The following is an 18,638-nucleotide window of genomic DNA, read 5'->3' on the forward strand; positions in this document are numbered from 1 at the left end:
TCATTTAATTTGCTATGGGAAAGAAAAAAAGAAATTAGTTGGTAAGGCTTTGTTCTGAATTTACAGGGAATTAAATACATCATCTACAATGCTAGCTTTATAATTTAAAGTTGCAATGGTGGTCTGGTAAGGCATTTGCTCAGGGAGGCTTCATATTAGCTACATGGGCTTAATTCAGCTCTGAAACTCTTCTTCCAGATGTAGTGGAACTGGGGGCTCACGAAGCTCATGTGCCAGCCTGCTTCTAGATGAAGAAACCACTAGTACCTGATGCCTGGAGTTAGGCTTCCCAGTGCTGCTGCCAACACGGCTGGCCCAGGGAATCCACACTCAAATGCCCACCGCTCACTACACTCACTACAGATATTAGGGAAAGAAAGTTAGTCTGCTACTTCTAGACCATGGGACCCCAAAGGATCTGGGGTAATGTCTTAACCCAGCTCTCTGTCCAGAAGTGGCTTTTATATAAAGAGGTGAGTTATTAATTAATTTCACCTTTATTGCTGCTAAAAAATTATATGTGAGAAAGACTGAAGACTTAGAATTTTTTCAGGACTCTCTAATGAGAATTATTTGCTTGATTTAATAGTGGCTACCCATATCCCAAGCTTCTCTTTGGCCAAATGTGGCAGCTAAGGAACTAAGAGGTGTCTTAGAGGAATTACTATTCTGAGTTTCAGTTCTCAGCTAGCACCCATGTTGGGCACCTCATAAAGGCCTGTAATTCCAGCTCCAGGGGATTTGCACTCATTCACATACCCACATACAGACACATATGCATACATATAATTAAAAATATGTTTTAGGTGATAATTGAAAGAACATCCCTGAGTCACTTACCTGCAAAGCACGTCCTTTCGTCTCAATGGGAAGAGTAAATGCAGAAATGGCGCACACAACACAGACAGATGAGAAAAGACATAGGGCTCCCAGGAAGGAGGCACTCATTAGAACCTGTGGTCAAAAAACTGAATTGATTGATTATGTCCTAATCACCTCACTGGCCTTTTATATCAAAAAAATGTGTTAGCAAATACATATATAAATGGTCCTTGTAGCCAGATCTGTTATTGGGCCCTTGGAACATCCGTTCGATTGGAGCAAGCTGGGACAGGCATCTTGAGTGACTGGCATTAATACACATGGGACACCTTACATCTCTTTGCACCTTCCTTCCTGTTAGGCATTTCTAGAGCGTATTTCAATATCTGAGGACACAGGAAGGTTTCCTTGTTCTCCCAGATGCTCTTACACTTAATTCCTAATCTCACTTTGTGATACACTTTCTACAGAACCTCCATTCCTTCCTTCACTTCTGACAGGGCAACAGAACTTTTTTTTTTTTCCAGAAAAGATAGTCACATGGGTCTTTGAAAAGATTGCTCCTGTGTCTTATCTCTATTCACAATATTTTGTATGACTGTCAGAACTTTTTTTGTTTTGTTTAAGACAGGGTTTCTCTTTATAGCCCTGGCTGTCCTAGAACTCACTCTGCAGACCAGGCTGACCTCAAACTCAAGAGACCTGCCAGCCTCTGCTCTCTAAATTCTGAGATTAAAAAGTGTACCACCACACCCTGCTGTCAAAATGTTTCATTTGATGTCTTTTTTTATATATATAAGGGTTTCTGTCAGTATATATACAACTTTTGGCTGGATATTTTCACTTTGCTACTGGCTAAACAAAGACTCATAAACCCATTTCTCCAGGATAGTGCCCAGGATAGTTGGCAGATCGTCAAGAACTTGATAGTTGTCAGCTACTTTTAACAGGATAGTTGCCTACACTGTGAAAGGAACAAGAAGGCCTGCTAACATCAGACTACATGCAATTTTGAAAGATGTGGAAATTACCTAGTCTAGTCTAACCTGTCATTTTAGAGATGAGCTTGCCCTGGCTCATCACAGTAACCATAGCCCCAAAGTCCTGGGTCTCTGGGAACCAGAGCCTAGTGATGCTACCACCACTTACTTTTAAGATGCCAAACTCGGAAACCAAACTTCAGTCTATAAAGTCTACTGCTTTCCAAACTGGCAGATAACACCACATATGTAAACAGAATCCACGTTAACTTCTAGTTAATTGGAGTTAACCTAACATAATATTCATATGAGGGGGGTGTGTTTTGAAGGGTTTGGGGTTGGCAAGTTCTCATGTAGCACAGGTGTGCCTGTACTCACTATGTAGTTGTGGTTAGCCTTGAACCTCTAATTCTTCTTTACCTCCCAAATGCTAGGATTATAGGCACCAATCACCTAGCTCTCTGCTCTTTGATTTTCATCACCAAAATAAAATTTTCTGAAGCATGAGGCTGGGAAAACAGAAAAGGGACAGAACCCCAAAGAGACTAGATAGTCTACACAATGCATGGCAAGGTCACCACACAACATGCCGAGAATCCAACACTTTTGTTACTGAACATCAAAATTCTCACCATTTAGAATGGATTCTAAATCATCCATACCTTTTTTTTTTTCTTTGCACCTATTTCAAGATCCTGAGTTGGGTAAGATTCTGAAGAGTTGAATTTAAATCATGTAGTTATTATACAAGCCAGGCCAGAGAGCGACTGTCGGGTCTTTTTGCTTCCCTTGAGAGATGTAGGACCCTGCTTTGTAGCAATCCAGTGCATAGCTGTCACTGCACATTCTTAACACAATCTAAACTAGCCAAAGGAATTTTCTATTCTTCATAATCAAGAAGTCTGCAGAATTATATGATTGCAGGAATCATCTGGGACCTAGGGATGTAGCTAAGTGTTAAAGAGACCATGCTTCTAATACGGCAAAACACCATGACCCAAAGGTAAGTTGGGATGGAAAGGGTTTATTAGTCTATACTTCAGATCATAGTCCATCATTGGAGGAAGTCGGGACAGGAACTCAAGCAGGGTTGGAACCTGGAGGCAGAAGCTGATGCAGAGGCCATGGAAGGTGCTTACTGGCTTGCTTCTCATAGCTTTCTCAGCCTGTTTTCTTATAGAACCCAGAACCACCAGCCAAGGGATGGCACCACTTAACATGGACTGGGCCCTCCCCCATTAGTCACTAAATTAAGAAAACGTCTTACAGCTGGATCTCATGAAGGCGTTCTCTCAACTAAGGGTCCTCTCTGATGACTGTAACTTGTGTCAAGTTGATACACAAAACCAGCTAGTACAGCATTTATGAGTCCTGAGTACGGTCAGCATCATAAGAATAAATAAATGGAAGTTCAGTTACAATCCATCTTTCCAGCATTCACTCCACATTGTCTAAGTCAAAAGGAAAAAGAACTCTACTTCTAAAAGGAAGTCTCAGGAACTAAGGATGCAGATCACCTAGCTTGTGGGAGATCCCAAGTTCAGTCAGCACAAAACACTAAGAACTAAAAAGCAGAGCTGTGTAGATCAGTGATAGAGCAGTTACTCAGTATGAACAAGGACCAGGCTTCAATCCCCAAATCAGGGAGGAGAAACTAAAAGCAGAGCCTAAACCAGAGGCAAGAAAGAGCTCTGTGTGAGGAAGAGCCAGTCTGTTAGACAGTAGTCATAGAGGTTAATCTATAAGACAAAAGAGCTCAAACATCAGCTAAAACTAAGCAGAAATAATTCACACACAACTGGAAACCTTAATATATCCTTCCAGTTTTAAGATTTTTTTTTCATTTATGTGTGTGCATATGCATGAATGAAGATGTCCGTGAAGGCCAAAGGGCGAGTCAGTGGTAGGTAACCAAGGGTGGTAGGTACTGAACTCTGGTCCTCTGGAAGAACAAAAAGAGCTCCTGACTGTTAAGTCTACTACCCCTTTCTTAATAGAATGACTAGACAAAACAGAAGAACTCCATGACACAAACCAACAAGGTCTGATTACAGTCTATCCAATATCAACAGAAAGCCCTTTTTCAAATGTCCATCAAATGCTAACTGAGATAAACCATATCCTTAGACATAAAATAAATTTCAGTAGGCTTACAATAATGAAAATAATAAACATTTTCTAGCTAAAAAGGGATCAAGTTAAAAAGACAATAGCAAAATCTTCAAACATTTCTAAGCTATCAAAAAATCTAGACTGAGTACAATGGAAATTATTAAATTTCTGAGACACAGCTAAAAGTGTAAAAAACATTATTTAGGAATAAATAAATATACACGAAGGGGCTGGGGGACTACTTCAGTAGACTGCAGTCTACTCTACGCCAAGCACTGCCTGGGCTCCACCCCTGACTGGCACTAGTTATGCAGTAGTACCCATGCGTCACCTTAGCACGAGGGGTCATCCATCCTCAGATGTGTACATAGCAACTTTGAGGTGAGCATGAGTTACATGGAATCTCGTGCCCAGAATTAGGTTAACATGAAAAAATTAGGAACATGCATACTCATACATTAATTAAATGAACAAGCTAGGCGGTGGTGGCACATGCCTTTAATCCCAGCACTTGGGAGGCAGAGGCAAGCAGATTTCTGAGTTCGAGAGTTCGAGGCTAGCCTGGTCTACAGAGTGAGTTCCAGGACAGCCAGGTCTACACAAAGAAACCCTGTCTCGAAAAACCAAACCAAAAAAAATAATGAACAGCATATCTTAGACAAAGTCTTACATAACTTTCATGAAGGTAATTTGTAATTCTAATGGAAATAAAAATTCCCAGAAAGAACTTATAATCAGTTTGGAAAGAAAAGTGTTTTTTAAATGAATTTCAAATAGCTAACTTGTAAGGGAAAAAAAATCAGGAAACCTGAAAGGTTTCAGGGAGCCCTAGGGAGGTTATTAGCCTCGGAGCTTACAGAATAGAGCAATAAAGTTGTGAATCACCAAAGGGCACCAGTGAATGCCTGTGGAAATTTGTTTTTACTCTAATAGGAACATTATTAAATCAGGTGAGGAGAGGCCAACAGCCGTTAATCCTTATACCTGCTAAGCAGGCTACATTCCCCACGTTGTTGTTGCTTTTAAGAGCCATAGTCTTACCTCAGACCTTAAGCATAAACTTAGAAACCAAAGCTTAAGAAGGAGGTGAATGTAGCTGGCCTTATGGCACACGCCAGGTCTATAGAGACAGACCTTGTCTTCAAAAACAAAAACTCAGATGAATGTCTGATGGGAAGACATTTAAACATGACAAAAACATCATGGGTTAAAGGTATTGGTTCATAAATTTTTAAAAACATATAGGTCAAAAAGTTGTGATAGTAAACTTAAAAGGTAGACTATAAAATTACCTGTGCTGTAGGGCTGGAGAGACAGCTCGGTGGTGAAGAGCATTAATTTACCACTCTTGCAGAGAACCTGAGTTCCAGTTCCAGCATTCATGTCAGGAAGCTCGAGGCTGCCCATAGCTTCCGGCTCCAGAAAGATACAATGTGCACCCATGTGCATATATATATTCTCAATACAGACGTATACGCCTACACATAATTTAAAATGTAATAAAAACTAATTCCCCCTTTTGGAAAAAATCTGTTACAATGATAAAATGGTGATCTGCCCTGACAGGATCAATGTCCTTCCAGAAAGAGGACACACCACACACTCCATGATGGGAGACAACCACAAGCCAGGAACAGAGCTCTGAACAGGACCTTCATCTTGGACTCATTCTAGAACCTTAATGTCTGGTTATTCCCACACAGCCCATGGTCTTTTGTTTACAGCAGTTGAAGAGATAGCAACTGATACAAACTAGGAATTTGTGAAGAAATGCCTGAAGTTTAATCAGAAACACTGGAGTTAAGGTTCTTTTAAGACAGTTGCATAGAAATCCAGAGAGAATAGTTAGATGAATCTAGGGCTCAGAAGTGAGGCCTGATGCAAAAATGAGAATTTAGGAGTCATGAATTTGAGCATGCTAGGACAGCTAAAATCCCAGCACTTGGGGCATAGAAGCAGGAAAATAGGATTTCATAGTCATCATCTGCTACATAGGGTGTTTGAGGCCAATCTGGATACATGAGACCTTGCCTGCCTCAAAAAGGGTGGGGTTGGGGTAGGGGTCAAGATGGCTCAAATAGTCAAACCTGATACCACCAAGCCTAAATTCAATCCCTAGGATGCTCGTGATGGAAAAATGTGCCACATATATTATGGCACATACGCACACACAAACACATACAAATTTAAAGTTAGAGCAATGTCTCAGGGGCTAAGAGCACTGGCTGCTCTTCCAAAAGACCTGGATTCAGTTCCTAGCACCCACATGGTGACTCACAGCTATTTATAACTCCAGTTCCAAGAAAGCCAATGCTTCCTGGCCTCAAAGACTGCACACAATGGTGTATAAACAAAGATACAGGCAAAACACCCATACACATAAAGTGTTTTCAGAATTAACTAAAAAACTCTTAAAAGCAAACTAACAACTCCCCCACCCCCACCCCAAAGATCATGAGCATACAGTTGTTAATTAAAACCATAAGAATGATGGCAAAGTACAGAGCAATGAGGAAAGACAAGCATCCAATATTAAGCAGTACGAACAACTCATAAAGGAAGCAGAATAAAGAAAAGCCTCAAAGCAACTGAGGTGAATGCACCAGGCACAGGAGGAAAAACAAGAAGGTAGGATGGTAGAAGTTACCAGCAGGAAGCAAACTTCTTAATATGGTCGAGAGCTCAAGTAATCTTTGGTTTTAGGGCCCTGAGCAGGGATAGAGGAGGGGTTACTGCAGTAGTCAGTGAAGGAAGAGTAGAGAGAAGAAACTCCTCTTAAGCGTTTCCTGGAGAGTCTGGAGGACTTAGTTTACAGTCTGTCACAGTAGAACCTGAAGCACATTAAGAGACTGACTGGAAGTATTCAGCATGAACGGTAGATAGCAGTCACGGGATGTGATTACAAAGTCAGGACCCCCGATGAGCAACTATTCAGAGTGAGGCCTGCCTGCTGACTTCTTTAAAACAATAAACTGTAGCTAGGGGTCGGAGAGATGACTTAGAATAAAGCACTTCAGATCCCCAGGACCTATGTTAATGACTAGAAAGCTAGCCCACTGGCAGATTCAACAAGAGCCCCAGATTCAGAGAACAGCGAGTGATCAACACTTGATGCCAGTCTCTGCCAACACATTCACCACATGCATGTGCATCTGCTTAACACGTGCATACCCATGAACCTGGACACAGACAAGGCAAAATAAAAGTCAGGTAAACAAATATTAAAAGAAAGGTGCCTATGAGTGAACTTACAACACATGAATCTATCAAGAGCTATGGAAGGAAAGGAGAAGAGATGGAAATTACAAATAGACACAATTCTTAGAAAGGTAGAGGCAACAGTTTTAAAATGTCAGTTCTAAATTAACCAATACCTTTAACAAGCCTCAAATCTTTGTAGTGGACTGTATGTATCTTTGCATGTGTGTATATGTGTGTCAATGATAGAAATGTTTGCCTGGCATATTGTGAGACCTTTGGTTCAATCCCCAGTACCAAGTCAAAAAGGAAAAAAACAAAAACAAAACTACCACCTTAGGATTTGGGCTATCAGGAGGCATCTAGGAGAAGCTAAAACTAACAAGTGACTCATTGTTTTTCATGCTGTGATGTTTTTCAGGCCCTCCAAACTGCAGGACCTTCAGAGATCTCATCTCAGGACTGATTCTTGTTGTTCACATGCCTTTCCTGTCATTATTACATAGTCTCATGATTCCTGGGCATTAGCCTACTCTATTGGGCAGATTTTCTATAGATTAACAAAGATGTGCTCTTGTGTAGCAATGCTGTGTAGACAAATTGATTTCATAATTCCTGATAATTATTTTATAGAATTCCTAAATTTATGCAAGTAATTTCCAGCTCTCTAAAAAGCTGCAAATAGGGCTCTGTAAACCTCCACGTGTCACGGGCTAATGCACTAGAATAAGCAACCAGGCTTGAAACAAATTTACGATCAGGGAAAAAGCATTCCTTCTAGGTTAGCTGTGAGACCATTATCTGGTGACTAAGGGTCATAAACTGGAAATGGACAATTTATAATAGGTGCAAGGACAGAAAATAAAATATTGACCAGTTTATATAAAATTTCAAAACTAATGAGATACTAGGCAGATGATTTGCCTCTTGACAAAACCTGTGATAATTTATGACAAGAATTATTGTTTTAAACTTTTAATGAACTTCTGGAGCTAATAACAGATAACGAATGTTTAGTCAGATACTAATCTTAATGGAAACACGTGTAAACATTTCTGCTGGGACTCCTTGTTAGTTTATGACTTGGATTAGTGTTTTAAACTTGCTATGGACGTTTGGAATGTAAAGATGCTTGCAAAAGCATATGATGATTTATCCTGAGGAAGTATAAGAACTAAGAACAACAATAAGGAAGGAGTTTTTTCTATTGCAGGAATATAAGGGTTAAGGGCTTATTTTCTTACTTGCAACAACAAACACAGGGCTTTTTCTTACTAGCAGCAATGAAAAGGGAGAAGGTCTTTCTTTCACTGAGCAATAAAGGTTAGCGCTTCTTTTCTATCCAGAATGAGTGAGTTTTTTCTGCATTGACTCTTGCTCATTGGAACTTGGTTGTGGAAGCTTTTGCTCCATCCTCCAAATGTATACATGCATATGTAAGAATAAGGGTGTATGTAAACATGCGTGAACACTTGGGGGGTTGATGAGACAGCTGGTCACGCTGGACCAGAGTGTGTGGGTGTGTGCATATTGCCTGTATAAAAGATTTTAATTCTTTTCCTTTCTTTTCTCTCTGGTTCACAAACATTTAATGAGTTCTAAGCCTCTCACCTGGCCAGTGAGAGGTCCTTGAGTAATAGAGAAAAAAGAAACCAGTGCTTATTAGCACAAAATAGAGAGAGTTACAGAGAAAGAAACCAGTGCTTATGAAAGCACAAATAGTAAGATTATAAGGTCAGAGATCATCAAGTCTTTAGCCTTAGTCCAGCACTGTGTCCCACCCAGTACCATTCAATCCTAAAGGCTGGGGCAGACCCAACACTGGGCAAACACAGGAGGTAGAATGTAAGTAAATAATTCTCATGGATATCTAAAAGCAACAGCATGGTGCTTTAACCAGCCAGTTTCATTGGAGCAGTGTAAATGTGATTAGCAACAAAACCAGCTAGCTCAGGGGACTGGAAGAGTGAGCTGGTAACACACCAAACAACTGGGAACATGAGCACACAGACATTTCTAAGTCCTCAGCAAAAGACAGATTGTTCAATAGTATTGAGACAACTAGCCTGCCACTTGAAAAATCACAGAGCTATTTCCTGCATGAGACCTCAGTGAAGAAATCTTAGTAGACTTCACTGAAAAGGGCCTATCAGGGATTTCTAGTCAGAATCTGAGCTTCCTTTTTTTTTTTTTAAAGTAATTTGGGTTGGGGAGACATCTCAGTGGTTAAGAGCACTTGATGCAAAAGCATGGGGACCTGAGTTTGGATCCCTCCCAGAACCCATATCAAAAGCTATTGTAGTCATGTATACCTGTAGTCTTGGTAGTAGAAGAGACGGAGACTGGAATGGCACTGGTCTTCTTAGTTGCTAGCCTAGCCAAAGCCTGGCTCCAGCTTACCAGTGAGATTCTACATCAAAGGAATAGTGCACAGGACAGTAGAGAACAGCTGACATCTTTTTCTGGCTTCCGTATATACATACAGTGTGCACACACACAACAAAAGTTCATTAAATTGGACATGATTTGGGCATTTGGATATTATACTTAATAGGGGGGTTGTAGAAAGCCCTAGACCAACAGAAAAGTATGCATTTTCACAATCTTAATCACAGACCAAGCAAAGTAAGCCCTTACTATGCTTGGCGGACACGTTCTGCCACTGGTAATTTTCTGTTCCTGGAACACATCAAACTCTGTCCCACTTCAAGATACTGTAGCCATTGCTGCTGAGGTTTTGTATTTTACTGTCTATTTAATGCTAAGCTTGGGCCCCCAAGACCTGGAGTCTGCACATAGCCCCTGTGACCCTGCCCCCAAGTTAATTGTGATTGGTGAATAAAGATGCCAGCAACCAATAGCTGGTCAGCTGCCTACCCTCCATGCTGTTAGAATCTACTTTCCTATTGATAACTCCGAGTTATTACTTTTTACCCTGTTCCATCTGGGCTGCTCTTAACTACAACTGGCCAGCCCAATAGCTGGGCAGAAGAGACATAGGTAAGGTTTAGGTTTTTGGGGCTTGGGGATCAGAGGGGGACTATGAGGAAGAAGAAAGTGAAGGAGGAGGAAGGAGAGGACTCCGTGAGTTAAGAGTCAAGAGAGCATGGCCCTGAAGGCTGGCCAATTAGACTTAAGAGCAACCCAGATGAAACATGGTAAGTAGCAAGTAATAATTAGGGGTTATCAATAGGAAAGTAGGTTTTAAATAGCATAGAGGGTAGGTATTTGCCCAACTATTGTGCTGCTGGCATCTTTATTTACCAATCAGAAATAACTTGGGAACAAGATGTTCGTGCGGACTTGCTTGTCTCTAAGACAACCAGGTCTTGAGGAGCTGCACTTAGCATTATAATAAATAGCAAAAGACCAAACCTCAACAATCTGTGGTGGTTTGAATAGGAGTGGCCCCCATAGACTTCCTATGCTTGGCCATAGGGAGTGACTCTGTTAGGAGGTGTGGCCTTGTTAGAATAGGTGTGGCTTTGTTGGAGGAGGTGTGTCACTGGGGAGTGGGTTTTGATGTCTTAGAAGCTCCCTTCCTGCTGCCCACTGACCTGGATGTAGAACTCTCAACTCTCTCTCACCGTGTCTCCCTGCACACTGCCATGGTTCCCACTCTGACAATAATGGACTAAACCTCTGAACTGTAAGCCAGGCCCAATTAAATATTTTCCTTTATAAGAGTCGTCATAGTCATGGTGTCTCTTCACAGCAACAGTATCCGAAGATATCACCCCTATACTCTCTAGCCTAACTGGGTGCAGCTTACAGATCAGCTTTCCCTAGTGAGTCTGCTGAGAACCAAACCTACCTGCATCTCCAAGCCTAACTCTGGTCAAACAAGTCCTGCACCAGACTAGCCTGAGACAGGCTAGAATCACATCTTAGACATACAACTATGGAAAGAAGACCACATGCCCAAGTCAAATGCCCAAAGCACAAACACAACAAATAGGCAAAACAATATCTCTCAAGCCTAAATGAATCCCTAGAAGAATCCCAGGACACAAAATTTAAAAGAACAATCATCAGCCAGGCATGGTGGAACATGCCTCTAATCCCAGCACAAGTAAATCTCTATCTCCAAGGCCAGCCTGGTCTACAAGAGTGTTTCAGGACAGCCAAGACTCCACGAAAAAATCCTGTCTCAAAGACAAAAACAAAAAAAACAAAGAACATTCATTAAAAGAAAAAAAAATGAACAAATAGTTCAGAGAATTTAAAGGGAGTAGCAATAAATGCCTGAGTGATGCTCAAGAAAAGACAAATCTATGGCAAATGAGATTAAAATAATCCAGGACTTAAAAACTGAATTCAGTAAAGAGAACTACTGAAAACTTAAGCTGGAATGGAGATAGAACTGAAAAACTCAAAATGAAACAATAAACCTTAGGGATAAGCCTTACAAACATTAGATAAATAGAAGACAGAATATCAATGTGAAGAATTCTGAGGATAAGAATTGGAGCATACAAGCAAAGAATATGAAAAAAGTTTTAAACACATGAAAGAAACATGCAGGAGTTATGTATGGTATACCATTAAAAGAATCTTTGAATTCAAATCTTCGAATGAAGACAAAGAAGAATTCCAGGTCAATGGCATAGACTAGATCTTCAACAAGATCATAAAATATTCCCCAAATCAAGGAATGACATACCCATAACAGATACAAGAAAAGCACACCAAACATCATCCTCCCCACTGTATATTGTAATTTAAACATTAGATATACAGAACAAAGAGAGGTATTGAGAGCTGCAAGAGGAAAATCACAGGTCACCTGTTAAGAAAAGCCCATAAGAAGTAGTAACTGGTTCCTTAATGAAACTTTAAAGCCAGAAGAGCCTGGAGTTATGTACTTTAATTTCTAAAAGACCATGGATGCCAACCTAGATTTCTGGACACAGCAAAACTATCTACTATAGTTGAAGAAGAAATAAAAATGATCTGTGACACAAACAAGTTAAAAGAATTCATGCCCTAGCCAGCCTTACACAGAATGATGGCCACTGAACTGCAGACTGAAAATAGAAATAAGCCCACTTGAGAGACTGTAGACAGAAAACAAGTGAGGCTATAATTACTGAAACAACAGGACCAAGAATTCAAAGAGGAAAAAATATAACAGCAATCAGCCCGTTTTTCAATAATATCTTTAAAAATGAATATCCTCAATTTACCAATAAAAAAATACAAAGTAGCCAGATGGATAAAGAAAGCCATCTTTCTGTTAGCTACAAGAAATCACCATCTTCCCTTCAATGATAGGCACCACCTTAAAATGAAAGGATGGAAGAAAATATTCCAAGCATATGTGTCCAGGAAGCAAGCAGATGTCAACAGATACCCTAATATTCAACAAGATAGACTTCAAATTAAAATTAGTCAGAGAAATAAAAGAGGACACATCCTTCTAATCAAGGGAAAAATTACCCAAGAATATATTACAATCCTAAGTATTTATGCACCAAACTCTGGCACACCCAATTTTATAAAAAGCATATTGGACTTAAAGACACAGATAAATTTCAACTCAATAATAGTGGTTGATTTCTATAAATCTTTTTCTTCTCAATAGACAAGTCATCTAGTCAAAAGGTACACATGCATCAAAATTAAATACATAATACATCAAGAGGACTTAACATATATACAGAATATTCTACCTAAATACCAATGAATATACTACTCAGCAGTCCATGAAAGCTTCTCTAAAACAGACCACATCCTGGGAACACACACACACACAAATCTTAACAATCTCATAACCATTGAAATAATTCCATGCATCCTATCTGACCAAAATGCAGCAAAGTGTAATATTAGCAGCAAACAAATTCCCAGTAATTATACAAACTCATGAAGATTAAACAATACATTACTGAATGATGAATGTGCCAGAGAAGAAATCAGGAAAAAAAATTTTAATTTTCTGGAATTAAAGAAAAATTAAAAACACAACACAACAAAACCTCTAGGATACATTAAAAGCAGGAAATTTTATATCTAAGGAAATTTTCTGTCTCTATCTAAGCACCTATATTAAAAATTTGGCTGGGCAGTGGTGGTACATGCCTTTAATCCCAGCACTTGGGAGACAGAGGCAGGCAGATTTCTGAGTTCGAGGCCAGCCTGGTCTACAGAGTGAGTTCCAGGACAGCCAGGGCTACACAGAGAAACCCTGTCTCGAAAAACCAAAAAAAAAAAAAAAAAATTTAAGGGGCTGGTGAGATGGCTCAGCAGTTTAAGAGCACTGACTACTCTCCCAGAGGTCCTGAGTTCGATTCCCAGCAACCACATGGTGGATCACAACCATCTTTAATGGAATCCAGTGCCGTCTTCTGATGTGTCTGAAGGCAGCTACAATATACTCATATACACACATAAAATAAAAAATATTCTTTTTTTTTTAATTAGGGTAACTGGGCAGTGGTGGAACACACCTTTATTCCCAGTACTTAGGAGATAGAGGCAGGCAGATCTCTGAGTTTGAGGCCAGCCTGGTCAAGTTCCAGGACAGTCAGGACTACACAAAACTGTGTCTTGAAAAAACAAATATATATATACACACACACACATACATATATATATATACAAATCAGAGCACAAATAACTGACTTTGATACAACTTAAGAATTTAGAAAAGCAACAAATCCAGTAGGCAGCAATAAATAATAAAACTCAAAGCAGAAATAGAGAAATAGAATGAAATAGAAATGAAGAAAACAATGCAAAGAAACAGCAAATATAAGAACTGGTTCTTTGAAAACATAAACAAGATTGACAGACCCTTGGTCAACTAAACAAAAGAAAGAGATGACCCAAAATAGCATAATCAGAAATGAACAGGGAAACGTTACCATACACACACACACCAGAATATTATAAGGGATACTTTGAAACCTCTACTCCATTAAGTTGTAAAACCTAAATGAAGTTGATGAATTTATAAATCATCCAGATTCCCAAAGTTAAATAAAAGACCAACAAAAACAGACCCATAACAAATGAGAAGATTGGAACAGTAATAAAAAGTCTTCCAGCTTAAAAAAAAAAATAAATAAATAAAGTCCAGGGCTGCATGGATTCACAGCAAAATTCTACTAGACTTTTAAGATCTACAGCATATTCTTTTTAAACTGTTTGAGAGGGTGGGGAGAGGACTCTCAGATTTTCTTCTATAGATCCAGTATTTCCTCATTATGACAGCAGGTAAAGACACAGCAAAAAGGGCAAACTACAGGCCCGTAACCCTCAGTGAACATCCATGGAAAAATCCTCAAGTATTAAAAACCAAATACAGGCATATATCAAAAAAAGACCATGTCAAGTTGACTCTAAAACAGAGATGCAGGGTTGGCTCAACATTCACAAGCCATTACGTACAATAAATCATATAAAGGGACTTAAAGACTTAAGTCATCTATCTCAATCGGTGCAGGAAAAGCCTTTGACAAAATCCAACATGCCTTCATGATAAGATTCCTGGAGAGAACAGGACTGGGGGGGGACATACCTCAACATGATAAAACCCATATATGACAACTCCACAGACAATACCATCCTTTTAAACAGAGAAAAACTGAAAGCAATCCCATTAAAATCAGGAATGAGACAAAGCTGTCAACTATCCTCATGCATTTTCAACACATGCTTGACACACTAGCTAAGCAAGAAGGAAAAAGACGCTAAAGAGTTACAAACATGAAAAGTCAAATTATCCCTATTTGCAGATGATATATATTACACATAACATCCCAAAAATTCCACAGAAAACTATTAATGATCAATAATTATAGCATAACTGCAGGACCCAAAATCAAAACCCAGTAACCTTTCTATATGTCAGCAACAAACGTGCTGAGGAAAAGGATCATGGACACACTCTCATTCACAATAACCAGTTATTTTTGAATCTAGGAATAAGTCTAAAAAGGTGAATGATCCAATAATAAAAACTTTCAATTTCTGGAGAAAGAGATTGAGAGAGACACTAGAAAATGCAAAGAGCTCTCTTGTTCATGGAACAGTAGAACTGATACTGTGAAAATGATCATTGTTCCAAAAGCAGTGTATAGATTCAGTGCCATCTCAATCAAAATCCACATGGTATTCTCCACAGAAACAGATTAAAAAAAAAAAAAGTAGTCCTAAACTTTATTTGGAACCACAAATGACCACAGATAGTCAAAGCAATCCTAAGGAAAAAGATGAATGTCCAGGGGTTATCATCCCAGAGTTCAAGCTATATTACACAGTTGTAATACTAAAACAGCTTAGTATTGGCACAGAAACAGACAATGGAGATCAATGGAACAAAACAGGAGACCCACAGGAGTACATGTAAGCAGAGCCATCTAATACTTGACAAAAAATGCCTAAAACACTGAGTGGAGAAAAGGCAGCATCTTAAACAAATGGCTCTGAGAAAGTGTGCTGTGCATACAAAGAATAATAAAATTGAACCCACATCTATCTATTCCAAGTGGATCAAAGGCTTCAAGGCAACACCTGAAATACTGAAACTGCTAGAAGAAAACATGGGCTGTGCAAGACATGGGTGTAGGAAAGCACTTCCTGCATAGGACTCCATTGGCTTCGGGAACCAATAACGATACATAGGACCACACAAAAGCCTCCGTACGGCAGAGAAAGCGTGTGAAGAGGAAGCCCACAGAGTGGGAGAGAATCTGCCAGCTTTACGGCTGATACATGACTAATATCCAGAATATATAAAAAAAACCCGACAAGTCAAAAAACAAGCGATGGGCTGGAGATGGCTCAGTAATTAGGAGTACTTGTTCTTCCAGAAGACCCAGGTGGTTCCCAACACCTACATCAAACAACTCATAACCAACCCCAGTTCCAGGGGACCCATAGCCTCTGTCCTCTGTGAAGATCTGTATTCATGTACACATACCCACATGCATACACACACAAACACACACACACACACACACACAATTAAAAATAAAATTTTTAAAAGAAATAACCCAATTTGAAAATGGGCTACAGCTCTCAACAGAAAGTTTTCAAAAGAATAAATAAATGGCTAAGAAATATCTCAGAAGGTGTTCAACGTCCTTTGCAATTAGGGAAATGCAAATGAATACTACTTTGAGATCTTATCTTACCCCAGTCAGAATGGCTAAGAGCAATAAGACAGCTAACAACAAGTGTTAGTGGGGATGTAGGGAAAGGAAATCCTTATTTACTGTTAGTGGAATTGCAAATTGGCATAAGCTCTGAAAATCAATGTGAAGAATTCTCGAAAAGCTAAGAGCAGATCCACCATATGCCCATCTGTACCACTCCTTGGCATAAGCACTCAGTGCCCTACTCCACAGATACATTTCAGTAGCTAGAAAACAGGAACATTATAAATGTCCTTCTGCTGATAATTAAATAATGAAAATGTAGGAAATAATATACAATGGAATACTATTCAATTGCAAAAAAAAATTAAAGCATGAAACATGTAGGTAAAAGATGGAAATTGAAAACATTGAGCCAGACGTTAATCCCAGTACTCATGGGGTAGAGGCTAGTAGATCTCTGAGTTCAAGGTCAGCCTGGTCTACACAGGGAGTTCTAGGACAGCCAGGGATTATATAGAGAGACCCTGCCTCAAGAAAAGAGAAGTAGCAAAGTAGCCCAGACCCAAAACAAACACTTCATGTTTTCTCTTATTTGTGGATCCTAGCTTTAGGTTTTTAGATCTGAGTATGTAGCCAGGAGCCACCACAGAAATTAGCAAAGTAAAAAGGGGACCATGAGGAAGGGAAAGAAGGAACTTAGGAAGGGGGTATTAGGACATGGGAGTGGGAAAGTGGAGAAATGGCAGAGTGGCGGGGACCTAACTACGAAAGAGGAAGGAAGCCGCTGTAAACAGGGAAAGAGGAGGGAGGATAAATATACACTAAGAGCATGAAAAGCTATAGGAAAATATATTGGTTTATGTTTACATATACGTACGTACATACGTGTGTGTGTGTGTGTGTGTGTGTGTGTGTGTGTAAAGAGGGAGAGGGAAGAAGGGAAAGAGAAAGGGGCAGTTCTGACACTTGGGGTGATACCATAGACTACCTAACTAAAGCTCCAATACAGAGTATGGCAATCTTCCTTTGGAGTTGTTGTCCAGGAGAGTCAAAGAGACTCCCAACATTATAGAGAGGTTATTGGTGTTACCCTTGGTTGCTTCCCTAAACTTGAAGGTAATAGCTATGGCTGAAGACAACACACACTTTGGACATGGACTTGGAGGGACTAAGATGGAATGGACCTGGAAGGAGGACTAATTCTCACACCTCATGATTCTATGCAAGCTGCCAAGAAAGAAAAGCAATCGCCAGTGCTACCTAATGATAAAGCGTAAGACCTTCACCCACCAGCAGCATGGCAAGCTGTCACCACGGTGCAATGGTGGCACTGACATCTTAAGTGTAACCAACAACTGTCTAACAGGGCCCAAGGCTTGTCCAGTAGGAGAAAATTCAAGCCTGGTAAAAACCTAGTCAACTACCTGTAGCTGGTAGAGTCTCCCTACAGGAAAGCCTGCTACCATTATCCCGAACCAATATATTTTCTGTTTTATATTTATCCTGATAGCCACAAATAACTGATGCTCTCGTCCCTCATCGAAGAAGCTTCGTTGTGTGTCAGAAAGAGACACTACAAAAATTCACAACTGATCCAAAAAGCGAAGAGCAGTGGACCGTAGGGTGCCCAGCTGCAATCAATATAAACACACTGAGCCTACACCTAAGGCTCAGAAACATCGCAGAAGACGAAGCAGGAAGACTCTTGGATACTGAGGACAGGAATGTCTGCTGTACAGTCGTGTCTTCTGTCTGACAGGGAGCTTTACCATAAAATCTCAACAATACAAACATGCCAGTGTGGACAAAGGACACCTCACAAGGGCCCTGCCCCTGGATGACAAGCGGCAGGCAAGTATGAGCTAACAAGACAGGGCCATGCAGTCTTCTCTAGGTACAAGCCTGCTGCTGATAAGGTATCCAACCCTTAGCTGGCAGCCCAACACACAAACCTATAACCTATACACGCAACATTAAATGGAGTTGGTAGGCTGTGTGTGTGTGTGTGTGTGTGTGTAAATAACAATTATTCAATCACAAATGAGGGAGGGGTGGACATAGGAGAAGTTGGCACAAAAGACAGGGTAGAAATTATATAACTACAGAACTCATATATAAAATTCCCAAATTTAAAAAAAAAATCTTTTAAAAAAGGTAAGTAAAAAAAAAACCCAACCAGAAGATATACTAATATGATATACTAATATGATATAACTAATATGATATAACTAATATGATATACTAATATGATATAACTAATATGATATACTAATATGATATACTAATATGATATAACTAATATGATATACTAATATGATATAACTAATATGATATACTAATATGATATAACTAATATGATATACTAATATGATATAACTAATATGATATACTAATATGATATACTAATATGATATAACTAATA

General features: G+C 39.6%; 1 protein-coding gene across 1 annotated transcript in view; it reads right to left on the minus strand.

The window, feature by feature from the left end:
- Svopl (SVOP like) overlaps positions 1–18,638 on the minus strand; it is a 50,610-nt gene continuing 31,972 nt past the window's right edge. Inside the window, exons 14-15 of the mRNA XM_028768406.1 lie at positions 841–954; positions 1–12 (exon numbers count right to left, since the gene is read on the minus strand). Of these exons, the coding sequence (XP_028624239.1) occupies positions 1–12; positions 841–954 (126 nt within the window). The remainder of the gene's footprint in view (positions 13–840; positions 955–18,638) is intronic.

The sequence above is a fragment of the Grammomys surdaster genome, unplaced genomic scaffold, assembly GCF_004785775.1.
Source record: "Grammomys surdaster isolate TR1022 unplaced genomic scaffold, NIH_TR_1.0 186, whole genome shotgun sequence".
Classification (NCBI taxonomy): Eukaryota; Metazoa; Chordata; class Mammalia; order Rodentia; family Muridae; genus Grammomys; species Grammomys surdaster.